Source organism: Schistocerca americana, chromosome 2 (assembly GCF_021461395.2).
Source record: "Schistocerca americana isolate TAMUIC-IGC-003095 chromosome 2, iqSchAmer2.1, whole genome shotgun sequence".
In the NCBI taxonomy this organism is placed as follows: Eukaryota; Metazoa; Arthropoda; class Insecta; order Orthoptera; family Acrididae; genus Schistocerca; species Schistocerca americana.
Genome location: NC_060120.1, coordinates 736,301,234 through 736,326,720, shown reverse-complemented (window position 1 = coordinate 736,326,720; position 25,487 = coordinate 736,301,234). Strand labels below are relative to the sequence as shown.

Here is a 25,487-nt window from a genome sequence, read left to right as displayed (position 1 = left end):
ACATATCTCATTGTCATTGGGTATTAGCATTTAGATCCCACGTTGAAACCTATGAAAGAGCATTGGCACCATCATACAAAACAGTTGGCAGAGATCTCCTGCCTGGAAGTGGACAACACTTCAAGAAGCCGTTATAATTTATTTACTTCCTGGCATTGACGTCTGCCTTGGTGCCTAGATACAGGACGCGCCACATTCATTATTAATATTTTTAGTTGGTTGTTCATATTTTGTTTAACAAGATGACGATACTATCAATCTGTGTTGTGTTAACGTGTTAGTAAACTACAGCTATTTGTCTTATGATGTTATTACTACTTTTTAGGTTTTGCAGATAAGCTACAGCAAAATTTCCCCAAGATAGGTGTGAAAACCTAAATGAATTATGTGTATTCATTCCTACCATTCTGTTCCAGTCACACATTGTACTCCATGGATCCCATGGACAGTGGCTCCAAGGACTTGGAAAGAAGTCAAATATGTACATTTAGTTTAATTTAAGTGCAGTGGAGTCAGGTCAAGCAAATTTTGTGATGCCAGTGGTTTTGGTTTTGACATTTCTTTATTTTATTGAGTGCTGATAATTTTGTGCCCTTGATTTTTGAGTTAGTATTTGTGTTGGAATGTGTTGTTAGTCTTATTGTCTCATGTTTAGTTTGCCCCCTCCCAAAAACCCCTGCTTCCCACGCTCCTCCTGTTACTTACATTTTGTTGCTGGAGTTAAATATTTTGTTTGTTATTTATATTTGTTTGTGGTTGTATTGAGCTGATGGAGGTAGGGAGGGTAAAGGAAATGATGCAAAGATGGGGTAGTGGGAAAGAGGTGGGTCTTTGGACAGGTGACTCTGCTACGACACTATGAGATGAAAGAAGCACAGAGGGAAGAGCAAAAAGAAATATAGAAAGAGGGAGAATGCGGGGTGGGAGAAAGGAGAGGAAAGTGGAGATTATGCAATGTCACCTTCATGTCTTGATAATTTTGACACTTTATTACTTCAGATACTTAGTTAATGTTAGTAATTTATTCACCCAAGAATAATATCACAATGATATAGGTTTTGTTGACTTAAGACATAACAACATGAGCTACATATTCAGACATGTGAGTATTTAAATTTGTTTAATAAGAGTAAGACTGATGGTCAGCTATGGTCTTTACGAAGGAACCACCCTGAAATTTGGTTGAAATCATACAGGAGAACATAAATGAGGAAAGCTGGACAGTACAGGAGCTTCCAGCCTCCCAAATCTGAGACCAGTCAGGCATTCCATGAGTAACGGAGCCTATGAGTGAAATATGAAACTCTGTTGCTCAAGAAATACTGCACTGTGTAAAGTATATTTTGGCAGAAATTGTTTATAATGAAAAAAATGTTGTGGCAGGTGGGACAATATATACCAGATAAGTAATGTAAAACATAACCCCTAAGGGATAACATATAGAATTATTTAAGTGAAGAAAATGGAGGACAATGCAAGATCAAAATAGTATCATCATGTCTGAAATTAGAGGGGGCAAAGTGAATATTTGAAAAAGGACAGAGAAAGAAACAAAACAACAAGAATTAAGGAAAAACAGACTCTGTTAAAGAACAAGTAAACTTTGAAAAGGGAGAAAGAAAGGCTAGGAAAACATAAAAGTTCACTTGAAAGATTACTTCACCTGATTTATGCTTAGGATCCTGTAAGTATCCTCAGAGCCTGGGGAAGGCTGTGAAAATGATAGAATCAGTTACCAATAAGTCCTACAAAAAAGAGAGTAATTCTGAAAAAAGTATTCCATAATCACATGCCAGAATTAGCAAATAAACTGTTTTCAGAACCAGTTGTCAAAGAAATTGAACATGAGAAGCCCAGGATCACTGAAGAAATAAAGCAGATGATTTGTGATATTTATCTTAAAAATAATATTGGTGTACAGTCAGCAGGAAAACAAGATAAAGTCTGTAAAGAACTTTGAAACAGGGAAATGTGGGATTCGCCAGAAGATGTAGACTATGGTATATGCTGCTAACTGTTAAAGAGGCACATGACATCTTTAAACAAGAATCAGGAATTGGCATAAAGAAGTCTCTCCTTTAGCAGCTTCATTCCAAGTATGTACTGCCTGTTTCAGATACTCCATATGATGTGTGAGTTTTCCAATATCACGCTAACTTTATTTATCTGCTAGAGGCTGTAAATATTGTGTGCATAAATTTTCCTAGTAGGGGAAGACTCGCTTCCTCTTGGTTGTTGTGACATGGAGAAAGAGTCCTGTTTGTTAGGAGGAGATTGTGGTAATTTTGATAACATCTCGGATCTTTATCAGTTTCTCCCTGAAGATGTTGACACCACTCAGTCTGTGAAATGGAAGTAGTGAAAGGGGGGAAATAAACAGCCAGTAATTTCACAAGAAAGTGGTCCTGTGCATGAAATGATTTCTGAAATTTAAGATCAGTTTCCAGTATTCAAGAAGCACTTTAAAAAATCCAAGCTGCAGAATTCAAGAAGATAAAGCTGAATACTGGTGCAACAGAATGTTTTCTGCAGATAGATTTTGCAGAAAAACACTTGTTGTTTTCCCAGGATGAAATACAATCAGCACATCGATGTTACAAACAAGTGATTATCTTCACTGCACGTCTTCAGACTGTTGTAGGAGTACAATCTTTTGCAATACTAGTGAATTATATTGCACATGACAAGTATGCTCTCTGGACCTTCTTGCACAATACAATACATGAGCTGAAAGAAAAACTGCATGAACTAAAAATAGTCTTTGTCTCCTCTGATGAAGCAGTGTAAAAATAAATTTATCGTAAGCTTATTATGTTATTCAAAGCAAGACTTTGGTGCAGAGCTCCACTGGTCCTTTTCTCCAACATTCCATCAAAAGGCGAAGTTGATGGGAATGTTAAAAGAAAGGTTTGGACATGTATAAAGTCTCGTCTGTACACAGTGTCTAATCCACAGGAATTCCTTGACTGTGCAAAAGAAGAAATAAAAGATGTCTCAGTTCTTTTGACTAATACAGAATAAGTGCTTGAAAATGATCAGATTCCATGTAAGCAGTGGCTGACAATGTCAGATGTGTCCAGAATTAAGTCCTGAACCTTGGAAATTGATTGCTTTGACATATTAAGGAAAAAAATATCCTGATGAAGTGATTAGAATGATTACTGCAAATAAATTTGACATGTCAGTGATGGTAGAGGCATGTGCACCAGTCCTTTACAAGTGGCCTCAGCCTATGGATTGTATATCTCATAACAAAGGTGAATTGTGGAAAGTTATTTTTTCTCCGGATCAACATCTACATGTATTCTCTGCAAACCACTGTGAAGTGCATGGCAGTGGCTATACCCCCGTGTACCAGTTATTGGGGTTTCTTCCCATTCCATCCACATGAGTGTGGGAAGAATGATTGTCTCTGTCTCTCTCTCTCTCTCTCTCTCTCTCTCTCTCTCTCTCTCTCTCTCTCTCTCTCTCTCTCTCTGTGTGTGTGCGCGCGTGCCATAATTAATCTAATCTTGTCCTCACAGTCCCTTATATCTGATAAGTAGGGGGTTGTAGTACGTTCTCAGAATTATCATTTAAAGCTAGTTCTTGAAAGTTTGTAAGTAGATTCTGCCGGTTCTGTTTCGTCAGCATCTCTGTGACAATCTCCCACAGGTCAAACATATCTGTGACTTTTGTGCTTCTCTTCTCTGTATGCATTCAGTACCCCCTATTAATCCTATTTGGTACAGGTCATACACACTTGAGCAGTATCCAGAATGGTCACGAGAGTAATTTGTACACAATCTCCTTTGCATACTGATTGCATTTTACCAATAAACTGAAATCTACCACTTACTTTTCTCACAATCTAGCCTCTGTGGTCATTCCATTTCATATCCCTACAAAGTGTTACACCCATTTATTTATAGAACTTGGCTGATTCCACCTGTGATTGATTGATATAATATAGGATACTATCGTCTTTTCATTTTGTGAAGTGCACAATTTTACCTTTCTGAACATTTAAAACAAGTTGCCAATCTTTGCACCACTGTAAAATATTGTCGAGATCTAACTGAATATATATGCAGCTTCTTTCAGACAGTACTCCACTATAGAGAACTGCGTCATCAGCAAAAATTCTGAGGTTATTATTCATATTGTCCACAAGGTCATTAATATACAACATGAACAACAAGGGCCCCAATGCACTTCCATGGTGCATACCTAAAGTTACTCCTGTGTAGAGTTGCTCCTGGTGAGCAGGGCCAGGGGCAGATGGCAGGAGCTGTCCACTCTGGCTGAAGGCTGGAATACAAGATCACACATGTGACTCCCCTCCCACAAACCCTATTGGTCAACATGGTAGTGTGGGTATGTCGGTTTATTCAGCAAGGTGCTGAAGGCGTCCTGTGTCAGCAGTTTGTAACGGAAAGAACTGCTTGTATCCTGAAGGATAGGCATGGCATCAGTGGCATTATACTGGGGCATTACTAGTGGAAAAATGTGACTCCCTGGATCGGGGAGACTGGCAGCTGCTGACTATATGACAGACGTAAGGTTGATGTTGGTGGTGCCACAGAAGTTCTTGGGCAGATGTAATGGGACACTTCATGGAACTGTGGCAGATGGAGATCATCCCACAGATCCAGGATGGGTAGCATCTGAGCTCGTGGGCTCACATCACAGTACCCTCCTGGAAAGGAGAGCCCTTGGCAAAGACATGCAGTGGCAGCGGATGCAAAATGTCCAAGAGGGTGAAGTGATGGGAGACCATGTAGCCATTCCACTGGGCTGCAGCCTTGAATTGTAGTGGCTCTTCGAGTTACTAGGACACTACAGCGTGCATTGGGTGTGGTGTTGGAAATCATTTCCTTGCAGGTGGCGGCTGCAACACAATCTTCTACTTCTTCGAATCAATTGGCTGAGAGGTTGAAATGCAAGTCTGTTACTGGCAGTTGTCTGAAAGAACACGTGTGCAAGTCCTTTTTTCATTTTATTAATTAAAAACCCAAAAGCATGATAAGATATTATCCCAAAAACATTGTCCAGCTACCCCAACAAAGTTTACTGGCTGAGTGACTTTGTTGTATGTAAAACTGCAATTTCCCTAGGAAGAGCTTATGATGGTATCCATAATTCCACAACTTTGTCTTGGCTGCCTGCAAAGCTGACACTTCTGAACTTAAGTAAGTAGATTGGTTTATAAGGGGCACAGAAACACCTGTCTCCAAAAGTAACTTCACAGAGTTTTTTTACTGCATTTTCTGAGGTTTTGTCCTGAGAAGCCTGTACTTCTGAAGATTTATCATACACTTGCCACTCTTCCATAATTGCAACTGCTAAATTGTAACTCTTACAAGTGTTCATTTTTGCTGCACCTGTGGCATGTTGCATGCCAATTGGAGAAGTGCTATGTGTAAAAAATGTGCACTCTTGTGTAATTACAAAATCATTCAAGCTTCAGTTTTTGTGCATCACATGTCCTGAGATTTCACAACTTTTGTAAAAAGATGATTTAGGCACACTACCAGAGTTTGTTTGCAACGATAGACACACATGCGCGCGCGCGCGCCCACACACACACACACACACACACACACACACACACACTGTGTCGTAAGTCCAAATTCCAAGCAAAGTCCAGTCCAGTCCATACCAACACTCTGCCTGTCATGGTGTCCACCTGAGTAACACTGTAGCCAAAGCAATTAGGTTCTCCCTGCTCACTCTACTGTTCACATCAGCACACACACAAAAGAGGAACAGACTGGTCCTGTGCTGACTTATATGCCAGGATCTAGCATGATCCAGTGAGAGGATATGCCCGTGGATCAGTGCCATCTGAATAGCGGCACCACAATGGTTGATAGTAATGTTGAACCAGTTACTTACTTTCCATGGTAACAACATGTGATGATGCCACAGTGCTGAAAATTGGAGGCATTTGAGTAACAGATTCAAAATAACATCACAGCTTTCACAATGGAGAAACCTTTCCGGTGTTGAATTTCTATCTCTGGAAATACGGAAGCGTCCGATCCCACCCATCTGCTTTGACCCATGACGTCACAAATATGGCAGAAACAAAAACAAACACACACACACACACACACACACACACACACACACACACTTTCCACAAGAAGCCTAATGACACTAACGGGACAAGCGCGGGAAATGGGGTGTTTTGGGTGGGGGGCAAACTAAATATAAACAAATTTAGACGCCTTGCGTAGCTACAACGTGCAAGTGAAGACAGCCATGCATGAATACCCACCCACCTCCCCAGGGGTCGTAACCCCTGCAACCCATAGAAGATAAAGATGCTTCAGTAGCTGATTAGTGTTTTTTGTCTTTTTAAAAAAAAAATCTCACGAGATAGAACGAACAGATCAGAAAAGTAAATAAAATAAGATAAAACAGAACCGGAGACAGCCAGACTCAAACCAAACTCCGCGCCGTCATGACATCACACACGACAACACCCTTACGTCACGGGTCAAAGCCGACGCGTGGGATCGGACGCTTCTGTCGACCCCTATCTCTTTTCATTTCTGTCACCTTCTCCCTTTGCAGGTATTGTATTCAAAGGACTGTAGATACTGCACACAACACTGTACATATACTTTGTTTTTATCTTAGTATGAATGAATGCTTCTGCTGTGTTTAAAGGTCTTGCTTTATTTGTGATTGTTTTTGGTGCTATAATGCACCACCTTCAGCCCTTTGAGTACAGTAAACACATTTTTGTCATATTTGTACAGAATACAGCAAATCTAGCTCATTGTAGGGCCAAAATCAATAGCAGATAAAGCAAGTCCTTTAGGTGCAGCTGAAGAATGCATTCATGCTCATATGAAAACATAGTAATAACTGGCATCCCCTGGTCTGCCTGAAGGTGAATATACAAACACTGTAAATATGCTGTCACTCCCTGTACGCAGCTAACTCATATGTGTTCATCAATTGCTGCATCTAATGAGGTGTTCATGTTGATGGGTAGTGGCCAATATTCAAAACTTGATGGTAAATACTGAAGAGTCTAGACACTTAAAACTTTAAAAATTTATATATGAACTTGGTGTATGTTTAGTGTTTAAGAAAGTTTGTTGTAATGAATGCAGTTGTTGTGTAGATGAGTCATTAACTTTAAGTGTTTTTTTCAAATCTAAATAGCAAACTGACAACCCTTTTTCAATCTTTTTCTTTTTCCTTCAGGATATGCTCTATGTACAATAACAGCAAAGTTGTTTCAGCAGTCATTCAGACAGTTATGTTCTTCCATAGTTTTTAAAGAAAAATGTTTTATATGTATGTTTTTAATTTCTTGCAGTTGAGCAGCCTGAAATCGGAGCTCATAAGGAAGAAAGAAGAATGCTTACTAACAAAAGCAGAACAAGTACACGTCCCAAGAAAGAAACTGAAGTCATTGAACAAACCACAAAGAAGTGATGAGACTGTTTCAGAAAAATCGTTTATCAAAGATGTTGAAGAAACTGATGATACAGAGCTGCTAATAAAATCTCGGTACTTTTGAATATTTTATGCCACATAAAACTTTTAAATTTTCATAATGAATTTTCCATCCACATCTCTCTTCTTTTATTTTTTGAGAATATTTGTCTCGTATCATGTAATTTTTTTGTAGCAATTATGTGCAAGGAGGACTCCGAAAGTCACATTGGTGCATAGTTGTCAGCACTTGTGTTCATTGTTGTGATGGCATCTGATTTGTTTTTCCCCTCAATAAGCGAATTAGGTACTGGCCATGTAATGCTTTCTTAATTATTGCGGGCCGGCCGGTGTGGCCGTGCGGTTCTAAGCGCGTCAGTTTGGAACCGCGTGACCGCTACGGTCGCAGGTTCGAGTCCTGCCTCGGGCATGGATGTGTGTGATGTCCTTAGGTTAGTTAGGTTTAAGTAGTTCTGAGTTCTAGGGGATTGATGACCTCAGTAGTTAAGTCCCATAGTGCTCAGAGCCATTTTTTTAATTATTGCAATGATTTGTGGTACTGAATGGATAAAATCAGTTTTGAAGACTCCATCAAATATCATGAAGTTATGAAGCTATAGCTATTAAAGAATTTTTGTGGAAACAATAGTTTAAGAAAATACACTTTAAAAGAAAAAGAAATGTGTTGGTAATTGTGAAATATTGGAGCCACAAAACGATTATTTGACAGGAAAAGCACTAGAGACAGAGATCTCATTTGTTTCGAATATCAATGATTTATCTTTCTACCTCTTTATTTTGCACCACTATAATAAATTTGTTTCACTTTTATAAACGAGATATTAGTTTTGATTCTGTCTTGAGAAATTTATTATAGAATCAGCATTAAGAGTACTTTATCAGCAGGCAAAGTTGTATTGATCCCCGGTTCTGAGATTAAGGAACACTCTGGCATTGTATGACTTGTGACTCCTTCGAGCAAACCTCTGCTGAAGTGTAGCACAGTTCTCAAGTAAATGAGGTACAGCATGTTGACTCTTGCCTGTATCTTGCCACATGAAGTTTAGCTAAGTAGACAGTAACAGGGATCTCAGAAAACAAACAGCAATAAGTTGCAGAACTTTAGAATCTGAATAGAAAAGTTATCTGGGTTTGATACTTCTTTTAGTAGTTCCAATGTACATTTTACTGCATGTGCAAGGCATTTTATATTGTGCGTGGTCCAATCAAATTAATGACCACCACCGATGGTAGACGTCGACTTGCAATAACTTCTCACAGACAGTAGGTGGCAGCACTTGCAGTGGAGGGTATATAAAGCATGTTGGGGGATGCAGGAAACAGTGCAGTTGTTGTCATAATGCGGAAATGCAGAAAATTATCTGATGTCCAAAAGGGCATGATCATTTTCTATCGGGCCAAGGATGGAAGCATTCTTTCAAGTAATTCAGAAACGGCTGTTTGTAAACTGTTCATGTGCCACTGTGGTTGAAATGTACCGTGCATGGAAAAATGGTGCTTTCCAAAACCGGTGCCAAGGCAACTGTGGTGCACCACAGGCCATGGATGACAGAGACAGACAATGGCTATGGAGATGTGTGCAGATGTGCAACCGGTGAGCAAATGACTGCTGAGATAATGCAAGGGATTACCAACAGCATGAGTTCAACAACCATTCAGCGAACATTGCTACATATGTGTGTATGCAGCAGGCTTCTGGTTCAGGCACCCATTCCGACTGCTGTTCATCAACAATGAAGGCTGGAATTTGTGTCAGTACCATAGCTGGACATCCGATGTGTGGCGCCAAGTGGCCTTTTCAGGTGAATCACGTTTTAGAGTCCACCGAACAGCTGGGCCTCGCTGTGTACAGCATGAAACATCGAAAGCAAACACCCTGCAACAATTGAAGGAGCATTATGAGCTGAGGAATGTTTTCGTAAGATTCCCTGGGTGATCTCATCATTCTGGAAGGCACAATCGATCAACCCAAGTAATACTTGCCTCTGTCTTTGGGGACCACATCCTCCTCTACATGCAGTTTGTTTTTCTACCAGCAGGATAATGCAACATGACATACAACTTGCAATGTACGTATGGGGTTTGAAGAACATGGGGATGAGTTTTCCCTACTCCCATGGCCACCAAACTTCCCAGATTAAAACCCAGAGGAATCTATGGGACCACCGTGATTTGGCTGTTCATACTATGGATCCTCAACCTAGAAACCTAATGCAGCTGGTCACAGTGCTGGAGTTGACATGGCTCCACTTCCCTGTTGCTATCTTCCAGAACGTCATTGACACCCTTCCTGCAGTCGCAGTGGTCTGTGCTCCAAAAAATGGTTATTCAGGCATTTGACAGATGATCACATTAATGTGACTGGATAGTGTATATGAAAGGAGCCTGATAACACACGTAGATTGCCAGTACAAGATCATGCACTGGCGCAAAGGACTACCATTGATTTGATTTCAATTTTTATTTCATCCCAGTTGATTGCACTACGCACAGAATGTATACTTGCGAAGTAGGGCGAGACAGTAGCTCATGTGATGTTTTAATTTGTAGCCTATATATTACAATTTACAACAATAAATTTAAGTATGGTGCTTATCAGTATTATGTACATTTTTAAGTAGTTGTGTATTAATGTCATATGCTTATTTGTCATGTGCTTATTTGTAGAATCACTTTTACATGGGTAACTACAGAGCATATAACTTTTAATTCATTTAGTTATATTTGTTTCTAGATTGTAAAATTTTGTATTAGTAAATAGTTCTTGGGCAGCTTTTGTAGTTGTCTTCTCACTCATTATGTCCTGCAGATTCCTAAGTAGACAGTTTATTAGTTGAACACATGAGTATTGAGAATGTATGTGTGATATCCTTCTTGAGTGGTCTTCTTGTGCCATAAGAAAGAACACCTGCTTTTTATGGCAATGCAGTATCTTTTATTAATGAAACTGTTGTTTTTTCCATGTACTGTCAATTTTTATTTAATTTTAGAAGAGATCTCTGGATGAGCCATATTTCATATTTATTTATTCTGAATGAATACCCTCTGTTTTCAGTGCATTTTTGTATTACTGCTACTGATGTTTCACGTACTGCAAGTGAGAAATAGTTCAGCAACTACATAATATTCTGTCCTGTGTATTATTGTTTCACATTTGGTTGCTTCTTAAGCACCAGCAAATTGTAATATATGTGACTAGCCTCTTTTTGTAAGACATTACTCTATGAAGGGTATACCATTTATATCAGTTTCAAGTTTATTGTAGTCACAGTTAAAGACTAAATTTCTGAAAAGTAATATGCAATCAGCAAATCTTGAACTGAAACATGCAGTTCGTCTCCACTAACTCAAAACTAGTATTGGTACTGTCTCCTCTTGTTGAAGATGGAGTAGCTTTTACATCCTCCTCCATCTTATCCATGTTTTTCTTATTTCTTGTCTATGTCTTTCTTCTGACAAATTAGTTTTTGAAAATTAAACAAATAATTTGTTTTTTAATTTGTGTGTTCATCAGTCCCGTTTGACTTAAATAAATTTTGGCATTAACTAAACATGGTGTCTGTAAAATGTTTCGTACATAAACTTATCAAAAGGATGATGATGATGATGATGATGATGATGATGATGATGATGATGATGATGATGATTTGGTGCAGTAACACTATTTAAATTAAATTTCACAAAGCTTGAAGACTGCTAATGACAACTATGTAGGGTACCAAACCATATATTTTGAAGTTGCTTTTCCAGTTATGAGGGTCATTCAATAATTAAAGAGAGAAATTGGTCTGGAGAAAAAAGTGTTTATTTTTACAGAACAGTACTTCATCTACTTTTCAACACAATCCCCTTGAACATTTATGCACTTCTTCCAATGGACTACAAGCTTTTTTATTCTGGCTGCAAAGAACTGTAGATCTTTATGTTTGAACCAATTTCCCACAAACTTTTTCCCGTCCTCTTTATCCTGGAACCTCTTCCCACATAATGCCTCCTTCAGTGCACCAAACTAATGGAAATCCCTAGGAGCTAAATGAGGACTGTAAGGGGGATGAGGCAGTACTTCCCAGCCAATTTTGTCGATGGTTTCATGGGTTAGTTGAACAATATGAGGACGTACATTGTCTTGCTAGAGAATCACACATCTCCTCTGAGATCCACGACATCTCTCTCTCATGGCTGACTTCACTGTGTTTAAAAGCAAATCCAAGTAGTATTGGCTGTTCATTATATGCTGCTCTTTGAGATAATCACCAAAAACTTGACCTTCAGCATCCCAAAACTCCGTCAACATGACTTTTCCTGCTGATGCTTGGGTTTTGAATTTTTTCTTGACAGGCGAGTTGGTGTGCTTCCACTCCATGCTTTGTCTTTTTGATTCTGGCTCATAATAGTGAACCGAAGTTTCATCACAAGTTAAAATTTTGTTGAGGAAGTGTTCACCTTCTCTTTTATAATGTTCCTTTAGCTCTGTGCACACTGTCAACTTTGTTTCCTTGTGTAGCCACTCCTTTGGGACCCATCTTGCTCATTTTGCGGTACTTCAGTTTGTTACAGATAATGTTATGAACTGTACCAGTACTAACTTGAACCTTATCAACTATCATTTCCACAGTTCCATGGTGTTGGCACAAATAATGTCATCAATTCGAATTTCAAGTGACGGAGTTGAAACTGCAACTAGTCGGCCAGAACGGTGTTCGTTAGTCACTGAGTCACGACCATTTTTAAACTGCTCCACCCACTTGTAAAAATTTGCATGATTCATACAATCTTCACCTTAAACTTTAGACATTCTACAGTATTATCAGACTGGTTTCTCGCCTTCACAAGTAAAAAACGAATAACAGAACGTTGTTCAAATAATGTGGAGGTCTCAAGCAGACTCGTCATCTTGAAATGTATTCTTAAGCTTATTAACAAAACATTGTTGATACGTCAGCTCATCAGGGCTCATCCAAGTGATGGCAACTTAAAGCCATAAAAGTACCAAACTTGGCCTACTAACAGTTTTTTCTCAGATCAATTTGTCTCTTTTAATTATTGAATGACTCTTGTATATTTTCATTATATCCATAACATGATATAAAAATGCAAAAAATAATGACCAACATTTTATCGTGGTAAAACCATAAAAAGTAGGGATTGTTATTATATGTGGTATTTAAATTGATGTAAAAAGAGATGTAAACATGTGTTGAACAAAGTAGAACATGCACATTCTGTAGCCCAACTTACTGATAATTTTGAAGACCTCTTGGATAGAAAAGTGAAAAGCAAGAAATAAATCACCAAAGGCTTAAAAATTAAGCTTGAAAATGATATCAGAAGTGTTTGATAAAATTTCCAACATATAAAATATTTTACTGTAAAACATCAGATTGTTTAAATAATTGTATCAAAAGGAATATTATGATAAGAAAACTATAAAAGTATGAGAGCAAATCCATGTCCAGACTTTACTTTCAGGAGAATTTTAGTACTGGCAACTGATGGACACGTATAAAAGTGTGTACACTATCCTAGCTTCTGGAACTTCCTAGTTCCTTCCTCAAGGAGGAGAGAGGGGTAGTTTGGGGGTTAAAAGGGAGGGGCAGCTCACACAGACCCCATGGGTCCAACTGTTTTGAGGATGAAGGGAGACAATCAAATAATCATTTTACTTTCCAGCAATGAAAAATCAGTGTAGATGTCATAAGTACGTCAGTTGTTCAGTTTAGCAGATCACTAGACAAGAACAGTAAAGTACAGGAAACATCTGTGATGTGACAAGGGCATTAAGTTCAATAAAACACATCTACAGCTACATCTACATTTAAATATGTACTCCTCGAGCCACTATACCGTGAATGGAGGGTGGCAATTCATGCCAGTATTGTAGTTTTTCTGTCCTACTCCATTCATATATTGAGCAAGCAAAAAATGATATCTGACTGCCTATGTACATGTTCTGATCTCTCGTTTCTTATTCTTGTGGTCCCTGTGTCAGATGGTGGAAACATAATGGCTGCACTTTTTTTCTCTGAAGGCAGTTTCTTTAAATTTACCCACCAGAAATTTTCTGAAAAATATGGTCTCTTTCTCCCAAGGACTCCCATACTCCCCTTAGTGTTTGCGTTACACTTTCTTGTGGGCTGTACCAATCTGACATGATCCTAGCAGTATGTGTCTGAAACTGTTTGATATGTGTTGTAATGCCTACTTCATAAGGACTCCAGACACTGGAACAACGCTATAAAACTGCTCACACTAGTGTTGTGCATGCACTTTCCTTTGCAGATGCACAGCACTTTCTGAGAACCCTTCCAACAAATCTGCCTTCTGTTCTCATGCTTTAATACAGATTTTACACAATTTCCCCTTGTAATATCAATTTTTATTACTACTTTTACAGAATGGCATGCTCTATATGGACTCTAAACTTGTAACTGAATACAGTCAGTGTTTTTATCATTGTTGCAGCCATCATCTTGCTTTTATCCGCATTTAAAGTGAGCTGCCAATTATCCCACCAAGTGGAAATTGTGATCAAGTTTTTCTGCATTTCCTTACAATCATCCAACAACAACACTTTTCTGTAGTGAACAACTTTGTCTGCAAGCATTCATTGCTGCTCACCACATTTCTTTATGATCTTCCAACAACAGTGCTGTTCTGAAGACAACAGCATCATCAGCGTACAATATTACAGTGCTGCTGATCCTATCTGATAATTTGTTTATGGATATCGGAAACATTAGAGGTCCTTAGGAAACACCCATTGTTGCTTTTATCCCTGTAGAACATTCACCATCCCTTATAATACATTGTGTTCTGTTAGACAAATATTCATTGTGGCAGTCACGTATCTGTGATCGTACTGTGTATGATCATATCTTGGCTAGTAGTTACGATGTGGTACAGTGTCAAATGCCTCTCATAAATCTGCCTGTGCTCTTGCGTCTGTTGCTTGCAAGATTTTGTATATGAATGAAGGAAACTGTATTTTGCATGAATGGTGTTTCCTTAATCTTTGCTGATTCTCTGGGAGAAATTTGTCATTATGTTTGAGCTTAGAATTTGCTGTAGGCCCTTGCAACAGATGGACATCAGTGATATTGGTCTGTGATCATTTATCCTTTTTGTAAACAGGAGTGACCTGCATTCTTTCCCAGTCACACGGAACTAAACACTCCAAAACAGATTATTGATAAATGCAAGCTACGAAAGGAGCTACTTCTGTGGAATTTTCAATGTAAAATCTAACTGGAATTCTGTCAGGGCCTGATGTCATGTTCGCTTAAAGTAGTCTTAATGATTTTTAGTACAAGGGCAGATAATAGCCTATTGATATCTCTCATTTGTGAATCGGTGTGGCGGTCAATCATTTCCTCTTCAAACACAGCAAGGGGAGTGAAAATTTACAGCAGGCTAAAAGATGGCAACGTTCTGAATTTAAAACCAAGTCCACTCGAAAAAAAAGTTACATCATTCTCTACTACAGAAAAGTTACTATTCAGTGAAGGGGATCATGAAACATAAACTGATGATATTTAGTAAGATGTAATTCATCATTATCCACATGTAAACTTTGCTCTTCATTTTCAGTAATAACTGTATTTTCAAATACTTCTGTTTTTCATTGGCTATATTATTTTATATCAGTGAATTCATTTGTAATGTGTCTCCTACACCCTAATCACATGATTAATAAATGTATGTTATGAGACAGTTAAATTACAGTTCATGTTTGTGTTTGACTGGCTGAGAAGAAATCTGTTAATGTCATGGGTAAGCAAATGGATAACTTCTATAAACACTGGCTTTAATACCTACAGGTGTTAATACCGATAACCCTTATTTTTAAGGCGTGGCAATCAGATATTGGTATCACACAAAAATCCAACACACTGCTGTGTATGATTGTCAAAATAGAAAAGTAGTAATTTCCCTTATCTCAGAGCTCTCAAACTTCACTGCCAAAGCAATTAATTAATTGAGTAAATTTTATCAAGCCATTAATAAATAATTGATTCAAGCTTATTTAGTTGCTTGTTATTTCTATAGTAATTTCTTATGTGAAGTAAACTTTGCTGTTATTCTTATAACAAGTTAATAATACTAAAATGTAAACATGTTGGTGCATTGCTTGTTATAATTTCTTGAAACTACAAAAACTATTTGTCCGTTGTTTTTTCCTTGCAGGAAATGCTTAGAGAATAAAGCTAGGTTATATGATGAAAAATTAAGATTGGCAGGAAGGAGAGCAGGTGAGGATGACAGTGAGTCTCTTGTCAATTTCGAGCAGAAAAATATTGAGGAGAGTGGAGAGAGAACTGATGAAATACCATCAGATACCAACAGTGAACCAGATGACTTATGCAATGAATATGGTGATGATAGTGACTGGTATGTTGCCATTGAGGATTATTTGGTTTGTGGTCTTACCTTATATTAAATGAAATATCCAGTTTAAATGTCCAATTATGTTTCATTCACTATGTAAATTTCAGACTCTTTGAGATTATTGATGTGTAAGGACACACTTATGTGTGAGATGCAATTAACACAATGTTTATAAATTCCATTTTTGTGTTTCTCTTCAAAAAATTTCATTTGTTTGACAATATTACACTTTCAAAACACCACATTTTATTCTTTTTTTATATACTGAAATTATCTGCTGGATTTTCATTGCATTATAAATTGATATAAATTTATCCTTTATTTCCATGTGAATATATTTATCTTCCTGCATGTGGTACAGCTATGACAGTCTGATACTTGAAACAAAAAATTGCATGTATAATGATAATGGTAGTAAGCTCAAACAGCAACGGTAATGAGCACCAAAATGCTTCCAAATCTCTTTTTCCTTTTACACTGCCTCTGGAGTGTATGATAACATAGTGTTGCGTATAATATGGTATTATACACGATGGTGCAAATAAAAGTAGTCCAGAGAACAGAGTTCCAGGGTACAAAGAAACACTGCAGAAGAAAGGAATTACAGTACTAACCTGACTATATAGCATATGTTGAAAGTGACCAGTATTCATCTCATGGCACTTTTGGGTCATGGTCAGCAAATTGCTGAAGGCGGATCGAAGTTAGACTGCTGGAATTGCTGCAGTCTCATTCGAAATGTTCTGCTGCAGTTCTTGGAGACTGTGAGGGTTGTTGTGATACACCTTAGACCTGAGGGATCCCCACACAAAGTAATTGCAGATCTGAATGGTTAGCTAGCCTCTGCTAACAACTCTGTTGGGCATGAAGATTGTGTAAATGTGCTCCAGTGTTTGAGTGGCAGTGTAGACAATTGCTCCATCCTGTTGGAAGTAACTGTAGGTCTTTTCCTCTTCCATTAATGCTGCCACAAATGGTTTCAAAATGTTGGCAATGTAATGCGCTGAAGTCAGCATCTGAAAGAAGATGGAACCAATAACGAGGCATGCAGACACAGCACACTAAACCCCAACCTTCAGATCGTGCAGTGGTGTTTTGTGGAAGTTATGCAGATTCTCCGCTGCCCATAGCCTGTGATTCTGTGAGTTGACATAACCTCTCAAATTAAACCAGGCTTCATCAGGCATAAAGAACAGATCCTTTTCCAAGCCATTCATTGGTATCTCAGTGAACAGCCACTCACAAAACTGGAGGCATTGAGGAGCATCTGCTGGTTTTAATGAATGAAGAATATACACTCTGTAGGGATACGCGTGTGCAAGTCTAGGTGGAGTATTTGTCTGCGTGATCGACGTGATCTCCCGGTCTTGTGCAATAGGCATCAGGTTGATTTGGTAGGACTCTGAAACATTTTCTGGTGAACTGCAGCCACATTTTATGGTTTCAGAATGTTTTTTGACTTGTTCAAAACAGATCCTGTTTGATGGCATTTTTGGACTAAGTGTTGCATGGCACTCTTTGGTGGCACTTTCACACCATTGAACTTCTCAGCAAACAACTGACCACACCATTTCCATGACTGTTGTCACATAACTGGCCACAACGAACACCCGCTGCTCCACTTTGAGTACCATCGTCTCCTTTGCACTGCTCCACTCACACTTACACAGTTGCACTACACTCTGAACCAATGTGGATCACCTGGTGGGTGTACATGTGTGTGCACCATGGGGTGTGGTTAAATGCATGCATTCACAGCCAGTTGTGTGCATCGTCTGGGCTACTTTTATTTGCCCCACCCTGTATAATGTTAATGAGTTACATATTTACAACCTGAATAATATTTGTTCACTAAATTTTTCATAAGGAGGTTTTTTATTTGTACCTCTCTTGTAACTCGTTCCATTAAGTCAATTCAAGTTTTCTGTAAATTGCTTTTTGTAAATTTGTGAAATAAGTTTGAATGCTCACTGCTCTTGCATTTCTTCAGAGATATCAATATGGGTTTAGTTTATCTTTCTTCACCACATAATATGCCGAGGTTCCTGGCAATTGGATGACAATACCGTGTGTTATATACTGTGTTTGTTGCCTAACAGCATGAGAAAGATATCCTCTAAGCACCCATTGGTAGAAGCAGGGACTCACCATGCTCAGCTGCACTACTGCCTCAAGAGTGTACCAAGACCATATTTGGAGTGAATGCTTACATTCTGGGAAAATTCAACATCTCAATGGGCATACGAGATACCTCAGTGAAGGAGAATCCTCGTGGAAATGCAAACAGCAAGTGAACCGCGCCAGATACAAACTGATTCTGTCAGTTACACTAACAGTAAAAGTTCCATTAAATTGTTGTATTACTTCGGTTCTTACACAGGTTACTCATGAAGATAGTAAAATTAGTAGGAAAGCTGCTGTTGTGAAAAAACTGCTGTTTCCGTAATCATATGTATTAACTGCCACTTATTTTATGTCTTGTTGTTTAATATTTACATTACTCTATTACTAAGTGTTAAATAAGAATAGTTGTCTGCATCCTGTAATAATAGAAGGCCCTTTAGAGTAGACTTTTTTACTGATTGTGTTGTTAACAACAGTCATCAGTCTTTGACTCAAGAAAACTGGGTGATGTGTAGAAGGTATGACTGATAAGATGTTATTTTAATTTTATTTTGAATTTTGAGGGATATCCAGTTTCTTGCTTTTGTGAGTATTGTTTTTGTGTTTTGTATTCTGACTGTATAAATCATCTGAAACTGAGGTTTAGCTGCAAATACCATTAAGGAATAGGGATAGACAGATCTCCTAAGTGGCTCTGAAAGGTTAGAAAAGATAGTGTGATTGTATGGTCACATTTAGTATTACATCCTCCTTTATCAACTGATGGATGTGGCACATGGGTTTGCATCAAGCAGAAAAAGGACTGAAATCTCTTTTGGGCATATAGCATACATTTTCCTTTGTTCCTGTAAATCTCTAAGGTAAATTCCAGAATTTTTTCTCTAAAAAGGGTACAACTGCCTTCCTGGTACTGTTCCAGAATCACCGCATGTTTCATTTCTAATTGTCCTTTAGATGGGAGAATTTAAACCCTTCCTTCCATCCATCTCATTTACTGGTGCCATTAAGGAGTTTTGTCTCAGTACTGGGGTGCACGTTGATACTTATGTTGACTTAATCTTGTTATGTGCACTTGACAGTATTTTGGGTACCAAAATTAAAAGGCAGCACTGCATATGTAAATCACATGAAGGCCTACACCTTCTCCTGTTTCTTTTTAAAATGTTGTACAGATGTGATGCACTGTATCTAACACATTGAAAATACCCAACACACAAAACATTAGTAACAAATACACTGTTATTACACATCTGTGATTTTGGAATTTAATATTCTTGTTTAGTGAAGAGAGATCTCTGAATCTTGCATGTTTAAAACAATTGGCAATTGTCTTTTGAGTGACATTTCCCCACATTTCTGATCATTAAAATTGCTATAAGAAAGCTGAAAACTGGTTCTTTACCTCCTTTGATTTTTTGTAACATATTCATCACCTGATGTTTCCTGTACTGCAGTTTCAGTAATTTTATAACTCTCTGGTCTGTAAGTTGTAGAACTGAAGTGATATTTGGAGGTAAAAACACAAGCTTCATGCACTGTAGATTGTCAACTACTAGGTGAGCTGGGAAGTTTCGACCAGGAGGATAATTTTTCATTTCTTTGATTTCATCTGAGTCCCAGTTGTGCAAGCAGTTCTCAAAAATATCAGATATCATCCAAGATTTTGCATTGTTTTCATAAATCTCAGGTATGGAGTGGATGTTTTTAAAACATCTAGATCTTCCCGGTTTTCCATTCACCAAAAACTTTTCTTTACATGATCCTATCCAGGGTATATACATTCCAGGAAATCCGGGAAAAACTCGGGAATCTTTTCATCCGGGAGAAAACTGGGAAAAACACGGGAATGTTTTAGAATTCCAGGAATTTTTCTTTGTTTCAGTTTTCAGTTAAATTTTTGTAGTTTTGACTGGTAAGAAAGGAAATGTGCCATTTACAGCAACAAAACACGGTACACATACAGGCATCTGCCAACAGCAAAATGTATCAAAGGCTTTAGGACGAAGACTATGCAATTTTTCATAACAAGAAACTACTTCCGATGGGCGTGACATCACAACGGTTTCATTGGGTTCATTTGAGTAGTTGCCAGCGGGCTTATGCGCATATGCAGTTGATCCACGTATGAACAGTATCTTCTCCCACTTCTGGCTACTTGAAGTGCGGCTGTTAGCTGTATCCAATGTAACTAGACACGAGTTGTATCGGCAGTAGCAACAAGCAGACTGATGCTACCTGGAAACATTTTTGTGGCACGCTCAAGCTGCCAGATTCGCATATGCGCAGAGCAGTCCGATTTGTAGTGGGATGAGGGGTAGTCTCCATGTGAACCGTATTTACGTTTAGTGATTTTACTGTTTCCTCTTGGTTTACAGCTCTCAAGTAAAATGAAAACAAAACAGATTTCTGTGGCCGGTAGCTATAAAGCAAATTAAAATACATTCTCATAATTATGGAAGGCTAAAATATGGTATTAGTTTCAGTTTTCTAATTTTATTTTATTTCCAGGTTTTCGGCAGTCAGACATTAATTGCCTTGCAGAACACTGAAGTTATTTTTGTTGATTTGATAAAAAAAATTGGCTTTAATTTGTCTTTTCATTAGAGACAGTCAATTTATTGGAAACACTATTGGCTGTTGTCAAATGTTTGCATAATTTAAAGTTCACATTGTCATCTTTTGGGACGTATGACATTATGCTATAATAAAGAATTAAACATGAGATAATAAAGTGCTGGTACTCCAAGAAAATTTGCATCACGAAAATCACACTGAAAAGTTTAAACTTTTGGCCTATGTCTTTATGAATCTGGACATATGAATGTGCTCTTCAAGTCAAATAATGCATTTTATTGTGGTTTACAAAATTCCGATGCTCTTGGAGTATTCTCTGATGTCCTGTTTTGTTTAGGGCATAATATAAGGTCTCTTAATGCTGTATAAGTACGAAAATATGGACTACCTACGTCATCGTAGCTGCACAGGCACAGTAACGCCGTTTTCTGACACTCTCTGACAACTACTGAAACAAATTATAGTAGGTTGCAGGAAAATATTGCGACTGGTGGGTTGAAAAGCATTACTTTCGAAGTTCATTTCATTTTACGCAATATGAGTTATGTTACATGTGTGAATATGCTTTGAATTTCTTAAGTCACAGAACATTTGATTCTCATTTAAAGCTTAACACTTTGAGGGCCAGCCACTTAGAAGAATTTTGAGCACGGAAGACCAGACATTTACGTCATTACTTAAAATTTTACTGGCATAGCTTCTCTTGTAGCTACGCTATGTGCATTAATTTATACCACTAACTTTTCCTATTTATGTGTTCGTGCTACTTAACAGTGATATTGCTATAGGCTGACTACATCACGTGTCCTATGCTCTGAATCACTACATTTACATGCGACATGTATTCTGAAAGTTGAAAACTGAATTTCAGAAACCGTTTTTCGCTGTCGTGTTTACATGTTAAGGTCTGAAGAGGATTTGCTAGCCCATTTAACTATGGCACCTGGAAAACAGCAGATATAGTTTATGATTTAGTCAGCACAATCGCTATTTCTCTTCAATTAGACGAGGTATAAACAGCTTCAGTCTAATATCTCTACTTATCCTTCATTTTACAAAAAGCCACTCTGTCAATATTAGCTGAAATTTTTAAAAACAAGATGAAACCTGACAGTCCAAGCACATTTCAGTAGCGGCTGCATTTACATGGGAGCAAAAATTGATTGTGGAATTGAAAAACCGACAACCAGAAGCTGATTTCCAGAATCGATTTTGAAGTGTTTACATGACCATCCAGAAGTGGTATTGGGAGATCAGTTTACAAAATCCGGTTTTGGGTGCCCCATGTAAATGCGATGAATATCTGCTACCATTGTCTGGTTAGATCATGTGACATGAGCTATGATTAGCTTACAAAAGCGCATCGCGATCTCAATTTCAATGCTTCAGAAACTAACATTCTGCGTTTGGTGGAATTCATTTATATACGTTCGAAATTTGACTTCTCTATGGTCAACCTTATGTGCTTGTTCCATTTCGTGTTGCTATTTAGATATTTAATTGACATTTCTGTGTCAAGCAGAACACCATAAATAATGTATTTCAATATTATATGATTGTTTTTCCTATTCATCGGTATCAATTTAAAATTTTTCTACATATAGAGCAAGCTGCCATTCATCACTCCAAATAGAATTGTGTCCAAGTGATCCTATATCCTCTAACAGTCACTTAAAGACAATGCTGTCTCATGCATCACAGCATCATCATCATCATCATCATCATCAAACAATCACACATTCCTGCTCATTCTATCTGTCAGATCATTTATGTATACAGAGAACAGGAGCAGTACTGTCACATTTCCCATGGGCACTTCAGATGACTTCCTTCCCTCTGATGAACACTTGCCATTGAGAAAAACGTACTGGCTTCCTTTATTTAAGAACTCTTTCAGCCACTCACATATGTAGGATCAATTACCTCTGCTGTGACCTTCATTATCAGTCTGCAGTGGGGCACTGTGTCAAATCAAGGAATATAGAATCTGCCTGGTGTCCTTTGTCCATAGTCCGTAGGGTATCATTAGAAAAGCCAAGCAGTGTTCTACACAAGCAGTCGTTGCCAATTAGTGAGCAGAAGCTTTTCTGTCTCAAGTAAATGTGAGAGCATGTATCTTCTCGAACACACTATTAATTATGTACAATTTTACTTCAAAGCTTTCCTCACTTATAGGTTTCCCACCATTGTCACAGCCACTTCTTTTAAAAATCTCATGGTAATGTTATTCAGAAGTTCAAAGTGTGTCTGTTAAAGTGTGTCTGTTAATAGGCACTTGTCATTATTGTTACCTCTTAAATTAAGATGAAGAAAATTGTGGAAGAGCTTAAAAAATTATCAAATATCTGATCATTTGTGAAATAAATTGTGGGTGTTGTGTGTAGAACATTTACAGGAGAAGCATACTGAATAAATAAATAAAAATTAAACTAATAATGAAATGGTGTTCATTGTGGTAGTATGAAGGTCTTGAAAAATTCTTTAAGACAAAACATAAAATAATGTCTTCATTTTGTAATAGTTCTTGCTTTTAAACTTTTTTTCTGTGCTGAGTAATATCAGTCGTTTGTTTGAGATTTAATCCATACCTGTGATTTCCTTCTTTGATACTCTGAAATTACTTTTTATACCAGTAACTAACACACTAGTGTATAGGGAACTGTCATTGTGGCATATGAACAAACATCAGTGGTTAGAGGCTATCCTTTTTCTCTTTTAGAACCCTACAACTTTTATCATTTTGCTTACTTTGATTGATTGTTCACGTAGTGACTTTTTGTACTCATGACATCAGGAAGTATTATATAATCATCCAGCATGTTTACTGTCACATAAATGTTATTTTTTAGAAGTTCCAGCTGCCCCTTAATGCCTGACTTCTTTTGATATCAGAGAATCCTTGTGTATCCATTCTGTTGACTACAGTTTCTGATTTGCAATGCTACAAACCTTCATTCAGTTGTGTTTAATGCAACCATAGAGAAGAATTTCAGTTTCCTCAGAGAAATACATGTTAATCATGCTCAACAAAATTTGATTGGATCAAAACTATTGATGTTTGAACTTTATGCAGAAACAGTTTACAATGAACACTATATAGATATTATTTAAAATTTTCAGGTTGCACAAGAATAATTTTATACAGGCTGGTCAGAAACAGTCTGAAAAAAGGGTGTGGCAGAGTAGGCTGCACTGTGAAATAATTTTTAAGAAAAAAACTCAATACACCATTTCTGAGATAATCAGCCTTGACATTGGCCAATCAGGTCGTTGCACATGCAAATTCAAGTAATCTGCCAGAGCCAATGTCGCCGGACATTGGATGTTAGTAAGGACAAAAAACCAAAGGATGAGCAGTCCCGTGCATGACATCTATGCTATGAGAACAGCTGACACTAATCGTATCTAGTGGGCTGCTTGAAAGGACAAGTGTCATAAGAGCCAAGGAGAGAGGAAGAAAAAATGAAAGAATGAACAGATCAGAACAGTAATGCAACAGAAAATGAACTGTATTATAAAGTTGTGACACCACCAAGTATCTTAATAGCATCTCATATATGTGGAATATGTGCTGTTCAGCACACAACCTCCATGTGCTCCAGTGAAGATTCACTACTGAAACATGGTTTTTATTGACACACAGTTTTAACTTTCGACCAGAAAGCCATATTAATGGTGTGGCGGGTAAATGAGGCTTCATCTGCCACTTAATATTTTCACTGCTCAAATGTTTTAGGTGTGGTGAATACAAGACGCGCGAGAAATTACAGTATGGATATTTGTCCAAATTTTCAAGGCAGGCAAAGAGTCTGTTATGGAAAAATGGGGTATCAAGTTAAACTGTGTGAGATCTAGTTTTTCAACAAAAGACTTAAATACTTGAAAGAAATCATGGTAACTAAGTTTTTCTTAAATATCTTAATTACATTTAAGCAATTAAACAATTAATTATTTTTAGAAACTAGACCTCTTGCAGGTCAATTTGATACCTCATTTGTCCATTTCTCTTCGTTTAGCTATGAAAATTTGGATGAAAATTTTCCTTCGAATCACTTATTAAGTTTTCCTTACTTATTTAGCTCTTGTAAATAGAATTCCCAACAAAATTTGTAAATTGTCATTTTTTGCATTTAATTAGGATTTTTACATTACTTTTTAATAATCTTAAATTGAACATTTACTATTTTTCTGCCTTTGTACAGAGGAGCTGTGTTATGGGCTATGTTGTTGGCTCTGTGAGATTCTGTGTCTGTCAAACACTTCGCACTCAGTAAAAGTCAACAGCCTCACATTGTATTCTCCTTAGTTTCTCATTACAGTAATTAGCAACTCGACTAAAGGAGTAATCCAACAACTTGAGAATGAAAGCACGATTTGAACTTCTCTTAGCATACAGTGACTTACTTGTACCGAATATAACATATTAGTCATCAAAATGAACATTACAAAAACATCTATGACATTGACATTATTGTTTGTCAGATGTTCGGGTTGCTGATATTCTGTGGGGCAGTGTACGGTGTGGATGTCTCTTTGTTGCACTTGTAATGACATCAGGTGCAACTCAACTAAACTCAGCACCACACAAAGCCCAAAAGTAGTACTTCACACAACAACAGAACATAACCTAAAGAAAACTGATTCCTAATAGAGATAACTTTAATTCCTGAGAAGATGATATTATCCCTCTTCCCACTAATGCAAAATTTGTCACATTTATTCATTTATGTGGTATTACAGTATGGAAGTTTCTGATCAGTCCACTAATTTTAATCAGAATTATTACTGCTAAAATCATGGGAAATCTCATACCCTCTCAGCTCCATTTATCATAAAAATCTTTTTCATTTATTCTCCATGAGAAGAAGAAGAGAACAAAATAGGAGCAGGAGGAAATCGAAATACTTCTTGTCAAGTGTTCTGTCTCTGCATAGGATACATGATTT

At 37.6% G+C, this 25,487-nt stretch overlaps 1 protein-coding gene across 1 annotated transcript in view; it reads left to right on the top strand.

The window, feature by feature from the left end:
- LOC124593674 (coiled-coil domain-containing protein 174) overlaps window positions 1-25,487 on the top strand; it is a 61,969-nt gene that overhangs the window by 448 nt on the left and 36,034 nt on the right. The window contains exons 2-3 of the mRNA XM_047131967.1: window positions 7,319-7,512; window positions 15,643-15,846. Of these exons, the coding sequence (XP_046987923.1) occupies window positions 7,319-7,512; window positions 15,643-15,846 (398 nt within the window). The remainder of the gene's footprint in view (window positions 1-7,318; window positions 7,513-15,642; window positions 15,847-25,487) is intronic.